Source organism: Scyliorhinus torazame, chromosome 7, assembly GCF_047496885.1.
Source record: "Scyliorhinus torazame isolate Kashiwa2021f chromosome 7, sScyTor2.1, whole genome shotgun sequence".
NCBI classification, from domain to species: domain Eukaryota; kingdom Metazoa; phylum Chordata; class Chondrichthyes; order Carcharhiniformes; family Scyliorhinidae; genus Scyliorhinus; species Scyliorhinus torazame.
In genome coordinates this window covers 61012908-61029459 of record NC_092713.1, presented here as the reverse complement: position 1 = coordinate 61029459, position 16552 = coordinate 61012908, and the positions used below count along the sequence as shown (strand labels likewise).

Genomic DNA, 16552 nt, shown 5'->3' with positions numbered 1-16552 from the left:
CTTGATAAACGCGGATCACCGCGTTCTCCCATTTACTACACCGAGTTTTCTTCGCCCATCTAAGGACCATTTCTCTATCCTTAAAACGGAGGAATCTCACCACTATGGCTCTGGGAGTTTCTCCTGCTCTCGATCCTCGCACCATAACTCGGTATGCTCCCTCCACCTCCAACGGACCCGTCGGGGCCTCCGCTCCCATTAACGAGTGCAGCATCGTGCTCACATATGCCCCGACGTCCGCCCCCTCCACACCTTCAGGAAGGCCAAGAATCCTCAAGTTGTTCCTCCTTGCGTTGTTTTCCAGTGCCTCCAACCTCTCCACAGATCGTTTCTGGTGTGCCTCCTGTATCTCCGACTTCACCACCAGGCCCTGTATATCGTTCTCATTCTCTGCTGCTTTCGCCTTCACGACCCGAAGCTCCTGCTCCTGGGTCTTTTGTTCCTCTTTCAGCCCTTCAATCGCCTGTAATATCGGGGCCAACAACTCTTTCTTCATTTCCTTTTTTTATCTCCTCCACGCAGCGTTTCAAGAACTCTTGTTGTTCAGGGCCCCATATGAAACTGCCACCTTCCGACGCCATCTTGGTTTCTGCTTGCCTTCCTTGCCGTTGTTCCAAAGGATCCGCTGCAATCCGGCCACTTTCCTCTCCTTTTTCCATCCGTGTCCAGGGGGAACACCCTTCTGGTTTACCGCACGGTGTTTTTAGCCGTTAAAATTGCCGTTGGGGCTCCTATCAAGAGCCCAAAAGTCCGTTCCACCGGGAGCTGCCGAAACGTGCGACTCAGCTGGCCATCGCCGCACCCGGAAGTCTCCAATGCCCATTCTTGCCTCTCTCTTACTGTTTATAACTCAAAAAAACTCTTACAATCTTCTTTTCTATTACTAGCCAGCTTACACTTATATTTTATCTTCTCTCCCTTCTGATTGCTTTTTTAGTTGTCCTCTGCTAGCTTTTTAAAGGCTTCCCAATTCTCTAGCTTCCGCTAATTCTTGCCACATTGTATACTTTACTTTTCCTTTCACTGTTCCCTGACTGTCCAACCCAACCACGCACTCCAGTCTGGGCTGACCGCCTCGTCCAGTCTCCAATGTGTCCACTCCCTATGCCCTGGTCTGACCCCCACTCCGGTCCAACCTGATCGTCCCCCCCAACCTAACCCCATCTTCCAGTTCGTCCCCACTTTCTGGTCCGAACCAAGCCCCCACTCCCCCCCTTTACTTACCTTCTCCCTTTTATTTGTCAGCTAGTGTGGTAAAAAGGGCACGTTTCCTTTCATCCCTGTTCCCCAGTAACTTTATACTGTGCAGCCGGGGCACGCTTCGCTGCTACCGTCTCACCTCGCCTGAGTGAGGACGGTTGGGCGAGAGAGAGGCTTTGCAATTTCAACGTGGGTAAGTCCGTCGAGAGTGGCAATCCGCCAGAGATTGCAACTCTCAGGAAGTTATGAGCCAATAAGTCTGATTTGGAGTAACAAAAGGATGTTATAGGTGATACACCATCAATAACACACGACGAGTAATGAACAAATTTGATGTATTGTGGGATCAGGAAGGGTAGGTAGTGTATTGTGGGATCAGGAAGGGTAGGTCATGAAGGGGAAACAGGACTTGATGCGCACAAATATTAAAACAGGTGAGTCTGGATCAACTTGCTCTCGATCTGCACTTGAATTTAAGAAGAAATCGGAGTGTAACGCCTCAATCAGTTGAATGAAATTAACATTGCCACACCCTCTTCAGGTGCTGTCAGGTGCAGACACTAAAAAACCATAGCAGTTTTCTGATACACCATCAATAACACACGACGAGTGATGAACGTAACTGAGGCTTTAATACACTAAACAGCAAGCCTCCTTCCTCTGGACCCGAACTGGGTCGGAGGTGAGACTTGCCACCTTTATGCATAAGCCCAAGGGGAGGAGGCACAGGCGGAGCCAGCCTGGACAAACCCAGGCATGCACAATACATATAAGGCAATAATGTGGTTTACCACATTCACCCCATTTTTTAAAAAAAAGTCCGGCGGGGGTGAAGTGGCCTTAAAGGTCAAGTCTGAGCTTTGGCCTTGCCCTTCCGCCATGATCGCCTCAGTCCCGGCTGTGGTGTGGGCACTGCCGTCGAGACTTGTGCATCCGGGAGCGTGTTTTCTTCTTTTTCAGCCAAGTGTTGAGTCGGCGAAGGGGGTGGGGGGGAGGGCGGTGTATGGGCGGAGGTGGTGGTGCTTGTCGCCGGTGGGCCTGTGGGTGTCAGCTCATGAGGGAGGTGGGCAGGGGTGGGGGAAGACGGTGTAGGTTGGGGGGTGGTGATGATGGTTGCCGGGGAACCTGCCGGTGCCAAATCCCGAAGGGAGACCGTGATCTGCCGCCCGTCCTGGTCTGCCATGTAGGCATATTGGGGGTTCGCATGGAGGAGCAGGACTTTCTCGACGAGTGGGTCGGTTTTATGGCTCCTCGCATGCTTCCGGAGAAGGATGGGCCCCGGGACTGTCAGCCAGGACGGACGCGAGACCCCGGAGGTGGATTTCCTGGGGAAGGCAAACATACGTTCATGAGGAGTCTCGTTAGTGGCTGTACATAGGAGTGACCGGATGGAGTGGAGCGCATCGGGGAGGACCTCTCCCAGCGGGAGACAGGGAGACATTTCGACCGTAGGGCCAGAAGGATGGCCTTCCAGACCATCGCGTTCTCCCTCTCCACCTGTCCGTTTCCCCAGGGGTTATAGCTGGTCGTCCTGCTGGAGGTGATGCCTTTGCTGAGCAGGAACTGACGCAACTCGTTGCTCATAAAGGAGGAGCCCCAATCACAGTGGATGTAGGCGGGGAACCCGAACAGGGTGAAAAGACTGTGCAGGGCATTGATAACGGAGGCAGAGGTCATGTCAGAGCAGGGGATGGCAAAGGGGAATCTTGAGTACTCGTCAACAATGTTGAGGAAGTACACGTTACGGTCAGTGGAGGGGACGGGCCCTTTGAAGTCCATGCTGAGGCGCTCAAAGGGGTGGGAGGACTTTACCAGATGTGTTCTGTCTGGCCGATAGAAGTGCAGTCTGGCCGATAGAAGTGCCAGACTGGCAGTCCCTGGTCACGGACCTGACCTCCTCAATGGAGTAAGGCAGGTTGCGAGCCTTGATGAAGTTGAAAAAAACGGGTGACCCCCAGGTGACAGAGGTCGTTGTGGAGGGCTCGGAGTCAGTCTACCTGTGCGCTGCCACATGTACCGTGCGAGAGGGCATCTGGGGGCTCATTGAGCTTCCTGAGTCGATACAAGATATCATAGCTGTAGGTGGAGAGCTCGATCCTCCACCTCAGAATCTTGTCATTCTTGATCTTGCCCCGCTGTGTGTTATTGAACATGAAGGCAACCGACCATTGGTCAGTGAGGAGAGAGAATCGCCTGCCGGCCAGGTAATGCCTCCAATGTCTCACAGCTTCTACGATGGCTTGGGCTTCCTTTTCGACGGAGGAGTGTCAGATTTCGGAGGCATGGAGGGTACGGGAGAAGAAAGCCACGGGCCTGCCCACCTGGTTGAGTGTAGCAGCAGAGCAAAGTCCGACGCATCGCTCTCCACTTGGAATGGGATGGACTCGTCCACAGCGTGCATCGCGGCTTTGGCAATATCTGCCTTGGTGCGATTGAAGGCCAGTCGGGCCTCAGCCGTCAGGGGAAAAATGGTGGATTTGATCAGTGGACGGGCCTTGTCCGCATAGTTGGGAACCCACTGGGCATAGTACAAGAAGAACCCCATGCATTTCTTCAGGGCCTTGGGGCAGTGGGGAAGGGGGAGTTCCAGGAGGGGGCGCATGCGGTCTGAGTCGGGCCCTTGGACTCCGTGTTCCACTACGTAGCCGAGGATGGCTAGGCGGGTTGTGCGGAAGACGCATTTCTCTCTATTATAGGTTAGGTTCAGGAGTTTAGCGGTGTGGAGGAAGTGTCGGAGGTTTTCGTCATGGTCCTGCTGGTCATGGTCGCAGATGGTGATGTTGTCTCGGTACGGGAACATGGCCCGCAGCCCGTACTGGTGAACCATTCGGTCCATTTACCTTTGGAAGACCGAGACCCCATTGGTGATGCCGAAGGGGACCCTGAGGAAGTTGTCGAGGGGGCCATCTGCCTCGAAGGCAGTGTGTTGGCGGTCCTCCGGGCGGATAGGGAGCTGGTGGTATGCGGACTTCAAAGTCGACTGTAAAGGCTCGATACTGCGCAATCTGATTGACCATGTCAGATATGAGGGAGGGGGTACGCATAGAGCTGCATGTACCGGTTAATGGTCTGGCTGTAATCGATGACCATCCGGTGCTTCTCCCCAGTCTTTTTATTTTATATAAATGTTTTTTATTGGATTTTTGAAGAGTATATTTTGCCGTTATGTACACAAGATATGATATATCTATATATATGTAAGTAGGCATCTGTTTGTGCTGGCAAGGCACTTCCGGAGGGCAATCCTCGTGTGGGTCTGGTACCGGTGTTGCCCCTCGCTTCTCCCGGTCGGATTTTGCCGCCGTTGTTTTCTTGTGCACGCTGTCGCTTCAGCCGGCCCTCCCGTCCTCCGCCTGTATTCTCCTTTTTCTCTGTTCCTGTGGATGTCAGGTTGGTTAACGTTTCCCTGCCCCCCCTTGCAGTTTGCCTTTCCTTTCCTCCTACTCCTCCCCCCCCCCCACCCCCCCACGCCCGTGGTTCGCCTTTCCTTCCACTTGTACTGAGTTGTCCCCCCCTCTCCCGGTCTATCTCCCCCTCTCATGCTTTGGCTGCTTTCCCCTGGTTCCTGGCTACCTGGCTATTCTTCTGCCCGTTTGTTGGCCACAACCAAGTCCCGGAACAATCGGGTGAATGGCTCTTACATTCTGTGAAAGCCGTCGTCTGACCCTCGGATGGCGAATTTAATTTTCTCCATTTGGAGAGATTCCGAAAGGTCGGACAGCCAGTCTGCAGCTTTAGGTGGTGCTGCTGACCGCCAGCCGAACAGGATTCTACGTCGGGCGATCAGGGAGGCAAAGGCAAGGGCGTCTGCCCTCCTGCCCAGAAATAGATCTGGCTGGTCCGAAACCCCGAAGACCGCCACTTTCGGGTATGGCTCCACCCTCACCCCTACCACTTTGGACATTGCCTCAAAGAAGGCAGTCCAGTACTCCACAAGTCTGGTACAAGACCAGAACATGTGGTGTGGTTTGCCGGGCACCTTGGCACCGTTCACATTTATCCTCCACCTCCGGGAAGAACCTACTCATACGGGTTCTTGTTAAGTGGGCTCTATGTACCACTTTTAGTTGCGTCAGGCTGAGCCTTGCGCAGGTGGAGGTGGAGTTGACCCTATGCAGTGCTTCGCTCCAGAGTCCCCACCCTATCTCGATACCCAGGTCCTCCTCCCATTTCCTTCTTGTTGCATCCAGTATGGTGTCGGCCCCTTCTACCAGTCGGTCGTACATGTCGCTACAGTTTCCTCCCTCTAATATGTTTGCGTCCAGTAACTCCTCCAGTAATGTCTGTCGTGGCGGTTGTGGGTAAGTCCTTGTCTCCTTTCGTAGAAAGTTTGAGCTGCAGGTACCTTAGCTCGTCCCCCCTGGCTAGCTGGAATTTCTCTGTCAGTTCGTCCAGTGTCGCGACCCTGCCGTCGGTGTATAGGTCCCTGACTGTCAGTGTCCCCTCGTCCTGTCTCCACTTTTTGAAGGTGGCGTCAGTCAGTGCTGGTGTGAACCTATGGTTGTTACAGGTGGGAGCTTTGTCCGACATTTTGGTCAGGACAAATTGCTGCCGTTGCTGGTTCCAGGACTAGAGGGTGGCTATCACCACCGGGCTGCTGGAGTGTTTTTTGGGTGGGGATGGGAGTGCCGCTGTGGCGAGGGCCCGGGGGGGGGGGGGGGGGGGGGGGGAAAGAGGTCCCCTTACAGGAGGCCTCTTCTGCGCGCAGCCACTCAGCTTCTGGCTCCTTGATCCATCCTCTTCTCCCCAGTCTTGACGACCACCATTTGGGCTCTCCAGGTGTTGTTACTAGCCTCAATGATCCCCTCTTGCAGGAGTCGCTGGACCTCCGACCTGATAAAGGCCCTGTCCTGGGCACTGTAGCATCTGCTTCCGGTAGCGACGGGCTTACAGTCCGGGGTGAGGTTTGCGAATAGGGAGGGTGGGGCGACCTTAAGGGTCGCGAGGTTACAGACGGTGAGGGGGGGCAGGGGTCCGTTGAACTTTACGGTAAGGCTCTGGAGATGGCAGTGGAAGTCGAGCCCCAGTAATAGGGCAGCGCAGAGATGGGGGAGGACGTAGAGCCTAAAGTTAGTGTACTCTACGCCTTGTACAGCAAGGGTCGCGACACAGTACACCCGGATTTCTACTGCGTGGGATCTGGAAGCCAGGGAGATTTTCTGGGTCGCGGGTAGGATGGGGAGGGAGCAGCGCCTTACCGTATCTGGGTGTATGAAGCTGTCCGTGCTCCGGAGTCGAAAAAGCAGTCGTGGACTTCGCGAGGTGGTGCGGCCGGGACTGGTCGAGTGTGACGGAGGCGAATGTCAGAAGGCGGTCGGTAGGCCGGTCGGAGGTAGCGGCGGCCAACGTACGGTCGGGTGAGCTGGCCTCCCGGGAGGCTGCGGAGTGGTCCGAAGATGGCAGCCCCCATGAGTCACGCGTGGCATCTGCGCTGGCGTCCAAGATCGCGGCCCCATGGGTCACACGTGGCGGGTGTCAGCGGCAATGGCGTCCAAGATGGCGGCCCGTGAGTTGCACATGTCGGATGAAAGTAAAGATGGCGGCACCCACAGATCGCACGTGGCAGGTGGCGCGGCAGCTGGGGGCGGCCCCGACAGGCAGCAGACAGCGCTGCTGGGCCTAGAGGATTTAGGGGAGGATCGGGCCTGGCAGGCTTTTGCGAAGAGGCCCTTCTTCCCACAGCTGTTACAAGTTGCGTTCCATGCCGGGCAGCGATGTCTGGGGTGATTAGCCTGGCCGCAAAAGTAGCACCTCGGGCCTCTGGCGTTGGTGGGCTGCTGCGCGGCGCACGCTTGTGTCGCACTCGGGTCGGTTGATGGCTGCGCCCACGAGGGGTGCCGCACGGTAGGAGGTGTAGGCCCCCATTTTCTGGGAGGCCACCTCCAGCGAGTTGCAGAGTTGTACGGTCTCTGGGAGGCCGAGTGTCCCCCCCTTCTAGTAATCGCTGGCGGATATAGTTAGAGTTCATGCCCGCGACATAAGCGTCCCTGATCAGCAGCTCCACATGCTGGGTAGCCGATATCGCCTGGCAGTCACAGTTCCGACAGAGGATGCGCAAGGCATGCAGGAATTCTGCGACTGATTCCCCAGGGCGTTGCCGTCTCGTGGCGCGGAGGTGCCTAGCATATACCTGGTTAACGGATTTCACGTATTGTCCTTTTAGCAGCGTTAATGCTTCCGCGTACGAGGGACGTCCCTGATGAGGGGAAAGACTCTTGGGCTCACCCGTGCGTGGAGGACCTGCTTTTTCTGGAGGTCTGTGAGGTCTTCGTTGAAGGATGCGAGGTACGCCTCGAAGCAGTTTAGCCAGTGTTCAAACGTTTCTGTTGCGTTGGCTGCCTGTGGGTCCAGCTTCAAGCGATCAGGCTTGAGTGACGAGTTCATCTTTAGGAGTTTAGTGTATTAAATTGATACATCATGAATAACGCACGACGAGTGATGAACGTAACTGAGGCTTTAATACACTAAACAGCAAGCCTCCTGCCTCTGGACCCATGGGGTGGGGCCACAGGCAGAGCCAGCCTGGATAAGCTCAGGCATGCACAAGACAATACATATAATGCAATAATGTGGTTTACCACATGTTCCAGATACCATACTCTTCATGAGGAAAATAGGAGCAAAGGAATAGCACCCATTTTTTGGCTTGCAGTCACTCAATTTTTCAGGGATCATATGGAAGCAGGGCATATGGAAACAAATTGGGACATTATGGAGATGCCATGAAATTAGCGATGAATTGATTCAAATGTTCTGAAGGAAAACGTGACATAAATGTTACAAAATAAACAGGACACATTAACTGCACAATTTAACATTAAATTACATCCATCCTCATGATAAAGGTGTCCATTGGCAGCTTCGCACATGAAATAAAAAGCTGTTGAATATTAGTTTACATTGCCATGTTACTTGATAAGGAATAAATCTCCAGTCCAAGACAAGTAACTTTAGAGGGTTTCTAATTTACTTTTATTCAGCAAATTCAATTTCCAAATAACTTTTGAAACATTTCTATTTTGCTCCATGTTCTTCCAATTATCACTTTAAAATATGCAGTACAAGCTTAAGTTTTGCACCCTGTACAATTACATCATTGTTTTGGTGAGACATCGGAAGGATAACAAAACATTATCTTAAACCAGTAATGTGTTTACCTTCCAAATATCGTGTTCTATAGGCATCTTCGGGAAATATCCCACGCAGATATGTAATGCATGATACTCCCAAAGCCATCATTCTCTTAATGAAAACAAGGGATTGGTGCTGTGTTGCCACATCATTGGGAAATATTGCATTCCACTAGCAGCATAAAAGGAGCAAACATTAATTGAAAAAATAGAGTAAACCACCTGGGAAAAGAGAAAAACATCACAAACCTCTTCTTCACAAATTAAATAAATTACGCACTCCATTGCTATCTTAGCATTTATCAGAACCCAAAGATTTTCCTCCTTCTTGAACAAAAGGTAAAGAAACAACTGGAAACTGGAGCAAAACATGTCTATGGGGTTTATTTTTCATCAGAACAAAATAACTTCTAACGGATGAGGTGAAGGATGGCAGAATTCCACTTCCTCCTCCCCATTGCAATCCAGACTTCAATTTGAGGGCATTCCTGGGATCCTCCAGAAAACCATAAAGTCACAGCATAGATGTCTTTTTGGGATATAGGTGGGTCCCAGCAAACAGGAATTGAACAAAAATCAAATCCTTTCACAAATTGACCCCATCTTTGGCTGACAGTCTCAGGCTATTCTGGTCTGAGTCTCAGGCTATTCTGGTCTGAATCGGATCATGGGGGCGATTTCAATACAGTCATTGATCCCGGATTGGACCGGTCAAAATCTAGGACAGGGAGGCTGCCAGCCATAGCGAAGGAATTAAAGGGGTTTATGGAGCATATGGGGAGAGTAGACACATGGAGGTTTGGACGGCCAAGACTGAAGGAGTTTTCTTTTTTCTCCCATGTCCACAAAGTATATTCTCGGATCGACTTTTTTATCCTGAGCAGGGCTCTGCTGCCAGGGATGGTGGATACCGAGTACTCGGCAATCGTGCTGTCAGATCATGCCCCACATTGGGTGGATCTACGGGTTCGTATAGAGAGAGGGCAGCGCCCGATATGGAGGCTGGATGTGGGACTATTAGCAGATGAGGGAGTGTGTGGGCAGGTGAGCAAGTCCGTCCAGAACGATTTGAAAATAAATGATACAGGGGAAGTCTCGGCAGTAACGGTGTGGGAAGCTCTGAAGGCAGTGGTTAGAAGTGAGTTAGTTTCAATACGGGCCCAAAGAGAAAACATGGAACGAGCAGAGAGGATTAGGTTGGTTGGAGAAATACTCCAGGTGGCTAGGAGGTATTTGGAAGTCCCAGATGCAGGGCTACTGAAGGAGCAGCAGAGGTTACAGGCAGAGTTTGGGCTGTTAGCTACAGGGATGGCGGTGGAACAACTGAGGAAGGCAAGGGGAGCGGTGTATGAGTATGGGGAAAAGGCCAGTAGAATGTTAGCACACCAGCTGAAGAAAAGGGAGGCGCCAGGGAGATAGGGAGAGTAAAGGACAGAGGTGGGAATGCGCTCCTGGACCCAGTGGGGGTGAGTGAGGTGTTTAAGGACTTTTATAGCAAGTTATATGAGTTGGACCCCCTGGCTAGGGTGGAGGGGATGAGGCAGTTGCTGGTCAGCTGAGGTTCCCGATGGTGGAGGAAGAACTGCTGGAAGGGCTGAGAGCCCCAATTGAAATTGAGGAAATAATGGAGGTGCTGGAAGTCATGCAGTCGTGCAAGGCCCTGGGACCGGACGGCTACCTGGTGGAATTCTACAAGAAGGTCTCGGAGATATTGGGACTGCTGCTGGTGAGGACATTCAATGAGGCAAGGGAGAGGGGAGATCCTCCCCCAACAATGTCACAGGCCTCGATCTCATTGATTCTGAAACGGGAGAAGGACCCTGAGCTATGCGGGTCATATAGACCGATCTCCCTATTGAATGAGGACACCAAATTGCTGGCTAAGATATTGGCCACAAGGATGGAGGATTGTGTCCAGGAGGTGATACAGGAAGACCAGACGGGGTTTGTAAAGGGCAGGCAACTCACAGCCAATGTTAGAAAGCTCTTAAACGTTATTAGAATTGCGGGGGGGGGGGGGGGGGGGGGGGCGGGGGGAATGATGCAGGCAGGTGGTGGTTCTGATGGAGGCAGAGAGGGCCTTTGATCGGGTGGAGTGGAATTATTTGTGGGAGGTGTTAGGAAGGTTCAGGTTTGGTCAGGGCTTCATTGATTGGGTGCGGTTGCTGTATCAGGCACCAGTAGCAAGTGTGCGTATGGATCGGCGGTTGTCAGGCTATTTTAAACTGCACCGAGGGACAAGGAAAGGGTGTCCCCTTCCCCGCTGTTATTTGCTCTGGCCATCGAGCCATTGGCTATAAGCTTCCAGGAATTGGAAAGGGCTGGTCCGGAGGGGTTGGGGGGGTTGGGGGTGGAGCATCCGCTTTATGCGGATGACCTGCTCCTGTGCATTTCGGACCCGTTAGAGGGGATGGGGGAGATTATACGGATCTCAGGGGAATTTATATTGGGGTATAAATTGAATATAGGGAAAAGTGAGATGTTCGCAATCCAGGCGGGCGGGCAGGAGAGGAGACCGAGAGAGCTGCCATTTAGAATGGTAGGAAGGAGCTTTCGCTATCTGGGAATCCAGGTGGCACAGGAATGGGAGACATGGCACAAATTAAACTTGTCCCGGCTTGTACAACAAATGAGGAGGACTTTAGATGAGACATGCTCCCGCTGTCACTGGTGCAGACCGTGAAAATGACGGGCGGATAAAACCCCGCAAGAGAAGAAAGTGTTGTTAGAGAGTAGTCGGGGGAACTGTGGTTGTTGCTGCCGAACCTTTGTAACTACTACTGGGCGGCTAATATAGCCATGATTAGGAAGTGGGTAGTGGGGGAGGGTCGGTGTGGGAGCGAGTAGAGGCAGCATCGTGTAAGAACACAAGTTTGGGGGCAGTGATAACGGCACCTCTGCTGTTCTCGATGGCCCGATACTCCACAAGCCCGGTGGTAGTGGTGGTTCTGAGAGTCTGGGGGCAGTGGAGGAAATATAGGAGAGCGGAGGGAGAATCGGTCTGGGCCCCGATTTACAACAACCATTGGTTTGTGCCGGGAAGGCTGGATGGAGGGTTTTGGAGATGGCAGAGAGTAGGAATTGAGAGGATGGGAGATCAATTTATAGACTATTTACAGAATTCCCTAGCTTGAAGGATTTCGAGGAGAAATTTTAAGTGCCAACAAGGAATGGGTTTAGGTATCTGCAGGTACCGGATTATCTGAGAAGGCAGGTTCCGACCTTCCCGCTCCTGCCACATTGGGGGATATAGGACAGGGTAGTTTCCAGAACATGGGTGGGAGAGGGGAAGGTATCAGATATCTACAAAGAACTTATGGAGTCGGAGGAAACCCAGATAGAGGAACTAAAGGGCAAGTGGGAAGAGGAGCTAGGGGGAGAGATAGAGGTGGGTCTGTGGGCAAATGCCTTAAGCAGGGTTAACACATCCTCATCATGTGCCAAGCTTAGCCTGATACAATTTAAGGTAGTTCACCGGGCACACATGACAGTGGCCCGGATGAGCAAGTTCTTTGGGGTAGGGGACAGGTGTGCATGTTGCGCGGGGGGTCCAGCAAACCATGTCCATATGTTTTGGGCATGCCCGAAGCTTGGAGGGTTTTGCTAAGGCTATGTCCACGATACTTAAAACACGGGTGGTGCCGAATCCCGAGGTGGCGATCTTTGGAGTGTCGGAAGAGCTGGGGGCCCACGGGGTGAGAGGCTGACATTTTGGCCTTTGCCTCCCTGGTAGCCTGGAGACGGATACTGTTAATGTGGAGGGACTCAAAGCCCCCAAAATTAGAGACCTGGGTCAGTGACATGGCTGGGTTTCTCAGTCTCGAGAAAATAAAGTTCGCCCTAAGAGGGTCAATGTTAGGGTTCGTCCGGAGGTGGCAGCCATTCATCGACTTTCTCGGAGAAAATTAAAATGTCAGCAGAGGCAGAAATCTTGGGGGGGGGGGGCGGTTAGGCTATTGTTTCATTGATTGGGGGTGCGAAGAGCATGATAGGGCTGGAAATATTTCATGTACCATGTTTATGTTGCTGTTGTTATTATTATAAAAACTACAAATACCCTAATAAAATGTTTAAAAAAAAAAAAAGCCATTCTGGTCTAACATTCAGAGATTCCAACTGCTTTATTGAGTGGATAATTCCATTGTACTGTTGCTGGCACAGGTACCTTTCGTGGGGATGGGGATATGCCAGTATTTCTGCCCTAAAGTATTTTTGGTGGTACAATGGTATTAGTGGGATTTATGCCCTTTGCACATCTACAACAATAGAATATCAATAATTTTTCAAAACATTATTAAATATCACATGCCTCTAAGATGGAGCCTAAAACTCACACACAAATTTGAATGTGCAAAGTTCCCTGACAAAGTAATTAAGCTCTCAATGACCGGGGACTTTGATTGCTTTACAATGAAGAATTAAGGCTTAAGAAAGCACAGCACCATCTTACTTGAAAGCATATTCTGCATTATATGGTTAACACTCCTGTCTTAAAAATAGGCACTCAACTTACCAGCCCTGATTTTGAGTAAGTAAAATACGTCAAAAACATGACAGATTTTGTGATGGTAGCCTTTCCTTATAACTTGGATAGTTTCCTACCACAGGAATAGTTTTACCAAAGAGCTTGGCCTTTAGCACACTTGCTGGGAACACATAACTGAGTGAAACAGCAGCTATCAGAGGCTGAAGCTCATCACAAAAAGGGAAATTGTGTTGGTGCAGAAACATGCACACATTATTAACAATATAACAAACATGGGAACAACACTGGTCCCTTTGATGTAGCAGAGTTTCAAGTGCTGCTGCAGAAGATATATTTCCTTGAACGGAATTTTTATGGTCAAGAGGCTGTAGGATGACAAAGATTGGATCCTGAATATTAAGGGGTATATGACAGTCAAGAAGAATAGGAAGCTAGGTGAAGGCAGAAGGTTAATCAAGGATGGCACTGATGCATAGTTAGAGATGACCTTGATTAGGAGGTCAGGATGTAGAATCGCTTTGGGTGGAGATGGGGATTGGTAAAGGAAAGTCACTAGTGGGAGTGGTTTACAGGCCCCGAACATTAACCATAATGTAGGACAAAGTATACATTAGATTGGATTAAATTGGTTTTGTCACGTGTACTGAGGTACAGTGAAAAGTATTGTTCTGCGTGCAGCTCAAACAGATCATTCCGTACATGAAAAGAAAATACATAATGGGGCAAACATAAAATACACATGATGCAGAGATGCTGGCGTTGGACTGGGGTGAGCACAGTAAGAAGTCTTACAACACCAGGTTAAAGTCCAACAGGTTTGTTTCAAATCATTAGCTTTCGGAGCACTGCTCCTTCCTCAGGAGGTAGGTTCCAGAAACATATATATATAGACAAAGTCAAAGTCTTGTAAGACTTCATAAAATACACAATGTAAATACATAGACACAGGCATAGGGTAAAGATGTGTGAAGGGAACAGATCAGTCCACAAGTCCATCAATGAGTCGTTTAAGAGTCTGTTAACAGCGGGGAAGAAGCTGTTTTTGGATCTGTCCGTGCGTGTTCTCAGACTTTTGTATCTCCTGCCCGATGGAAGAAGTTGGAAGAGTGAGTAAGCCGGGTGGGAGGGGTCTTTGATTATGCTGCCCGCTTTCCAAAGGCAGCGGGAGGTGTAGACAGAGTCAATAGATGGGAGGCGGGTTTGTGTGATGGACGGGCGGTGTTCAGGACTGTAGTTTATTCCGGTCTTGGGCCGAGCAGTTGCCATACCAGCTGTGATGCAGCCAGATAGGATGCTTTCAATGGTGCACCTGTAAAAGTTGGTAATGTGGACATGCCAAATTTCCTTAGTTTCCTGAGGAAGTATAGACGCTGTTGTGCTTTTGTCGTCGTAGCGCCGACGTGGGTGGACCAGTACTTTGTTTCCTGAAGTCAATGACCAGCTCTTTTGTTTTGCTGACACTGAGGGAGAGATTGTTGTCGTTACACCACTCCACTACGTTCTCTATCTCCCTCCTGTATTCTGACTCATCACTGTTCGAGATCCCACCCACTACGGTCGTGTCGTCAGTAAACTTGCAGATGGAGTTGGAGGCAAATTTTGCCACACAGTCATGTGTGTGTGTATAGGGAGTATAGTAGGGGGCTGAATGCGTAGCGTTGCGGGTCCCCGGTATTGAGGACTATCGTGGAGGAGGTGTTGTTTGTTCTTACTGATTGTGGTCTATGGGTCAGGAAGTCAAGGATCCAATTGTAGAGTGCGGAGCCAAGTCCTAGGTTTTGGAGCTTTGATATGATGTTGAAGGCGGAGCTGTAGTCAATAAATAGGAGTCTGATGTAGGAGTCCTTGCTATTGGAATGCTTCAGAGATGAGTGTAGGGCCATGGAGGTGGTGTCTGCTGTGGACCAGTTGCAATGGTATGCGAATTGCAGTGGATCTAGGAATTCTGGGAGTATGGAGTTGATGTGCCTCAGGGCCACGAGACGATAGTCATTGAGGCATGTTTCGTGGTTCTTCTTTGGCACCTGTATGATGGTGGTCTTCTTGAAGCAAGTGGGGACCTCGGAACGGAGAAGGGAAAGGTTGAAGATGTCGACGAACACATATGCCAGCTGGTTCCCGCAGCATCTAAGTGCATGACCAGGGACTCCGTCCAGGCCCATCGCCTTCCGAGGGTTCACTTTCAAGAAAGCCGATCTGACTTCGGAAGCTGTGATGGTGGGTGTGGGTGTTTCCGGGGCTGCTGGGGCAGTCAATAGCGGTTTGATGGTTTCTTGCTCAAACCGAGCATAGAATGCGTTGAGTTTATCAGGGAGGGGTACTCTGCTGCCGGAGATTGTGCTCGGCTTCGCTTAGTAGCCCATTAGTTGTTTAAGCCTTGCCACAGCCGACAAGAGTCCTTAACGCTAGTCTGTGACTCTAGCTTGGGTTGATATTGTCTCTTGGCATCCTTGATGACTTTGCGGAGTTCATACTCGATTTCTTTGTATAGGTCTGGGACGCCTGACGTGAACGCCTCAGACCTGGCCTTCAGTGGTGAGTCAATCTCCCAATTAAGCCATGGTTTCCGGTTGGGGAACATATGTATTTCTTTCAATGGCACGCAGTCGTCTATACATTTGCTGATAAAATCTGTGACGGCGGTGGCATACTGATTTAGGTTGGTCGTTGAGTTCTTAAATATGGACCAGTCCACTGACTCCAAGTAGTCACATAGAAGCTCTTCTGTTGCCTCGGACCAGCACTGCAAGACTACTTAACTGGATTCTCTCGCTTCAGTTTCTGCTTGTATGCTGGGAGGAGCACAGTCTTATGGTCCGATTTTCCGAAGAAATATTGGGTGTTTGTGATAAAGGGATGACAATAATCATGGATGATTTTAATCTACATACAAGTTGAAAAATCAGAATGTTTGAAATAGTTTCTTAGAGCAGCACATTCTGGATCTAACCAGAGAGCAGGTTATATTAGACTTGGTATTGTGTAATGTGACAGGGACTTCAGAAGAAAGGCAGCCCTGGGTAGCAGCAACCACAATATAATTCAATTTTACATTCGGTTTGAAATGGAGAAAAGTGAGTCTCGGACTAGTATTTTAAACATAAATTAGGGCAACTATGTGGGCACGAAAGCTGAGCTAGCAGAAGTGAACTGAGGTACTAGGTTGAGGATCGATTAAGAGGGAAGCAGTGACAGCCATTTAAGGGGATATTTCAGAATAAGTACATTCTTACTATAAAGAAAAATTCTAAATGGAGAACCTACCATCCATTGTTAAGTTTGATGCTTTCCTTAACTTGTTTAGTTAAGAAAAATTCAAGGCCCCAATACAGCCTTGCATGCAAGGACGGATATTGAACCTCAACCTATTTGAGTAAGATAGAGAAAACACGGTGGCACAGAGGTTAGCACCACTGCCCCACAGCTCCAGGGTCCCAGGTTCAATTCCGGCATCGGGTGACTGTGGAGTTTGCACTTTCTCCCCGTGTCAGCGTGGGTTTCCTCCGGGTGCTCCAGTTTCTTCCCACAGTCCAAAGATGTGCAGGTTAGGTGGATTGGCCATGCTAAATTGTCCTTTAATGTCCAAAAGATTAGGTGGTGTTACTGGGTTACAGGGATTGGGTGTAGGTGTGGGCTTAAGTAGGGTCCTCTTTCCAAAGGCCGGTGCAGACCCGATGGGCAGAATAGCCTCCTTCTGCACTGTAAATTCTATGATTCTACGAATGTATAAAAAGTG

General features: G+C 50.4%; 1 protein-coding gene across 4 annotated transcripts in view; it reads right to left on the bottom strand.

Moving 5' to 3' along the window:
* Positions 1 to 16552, bottom strand: part of LOC140426254 (HORMA domain-containing protein 1-like) — a 128860-nt gene that overhangs the window by 83939 nt on the left and 28369 nt on the right. For 2 of the 4 annotated variants that reach the window (XM_072510777.1, XM_072510776.1), the window contains exon 3: positions 8358 to 8502. The exons of the other annotated variants lie outside the window; for them this stretch is intronic. In XM_072510777.1, coding sequence (XP_072366878.1) covers positions 8358 to 8502 — 145 coding nt within the window. The remainder of the gene's footprint in view (positions 1 to 8357; positions 8503 to 16552) is intronic. 4 annotated transcript variants of the gene reach the window in all.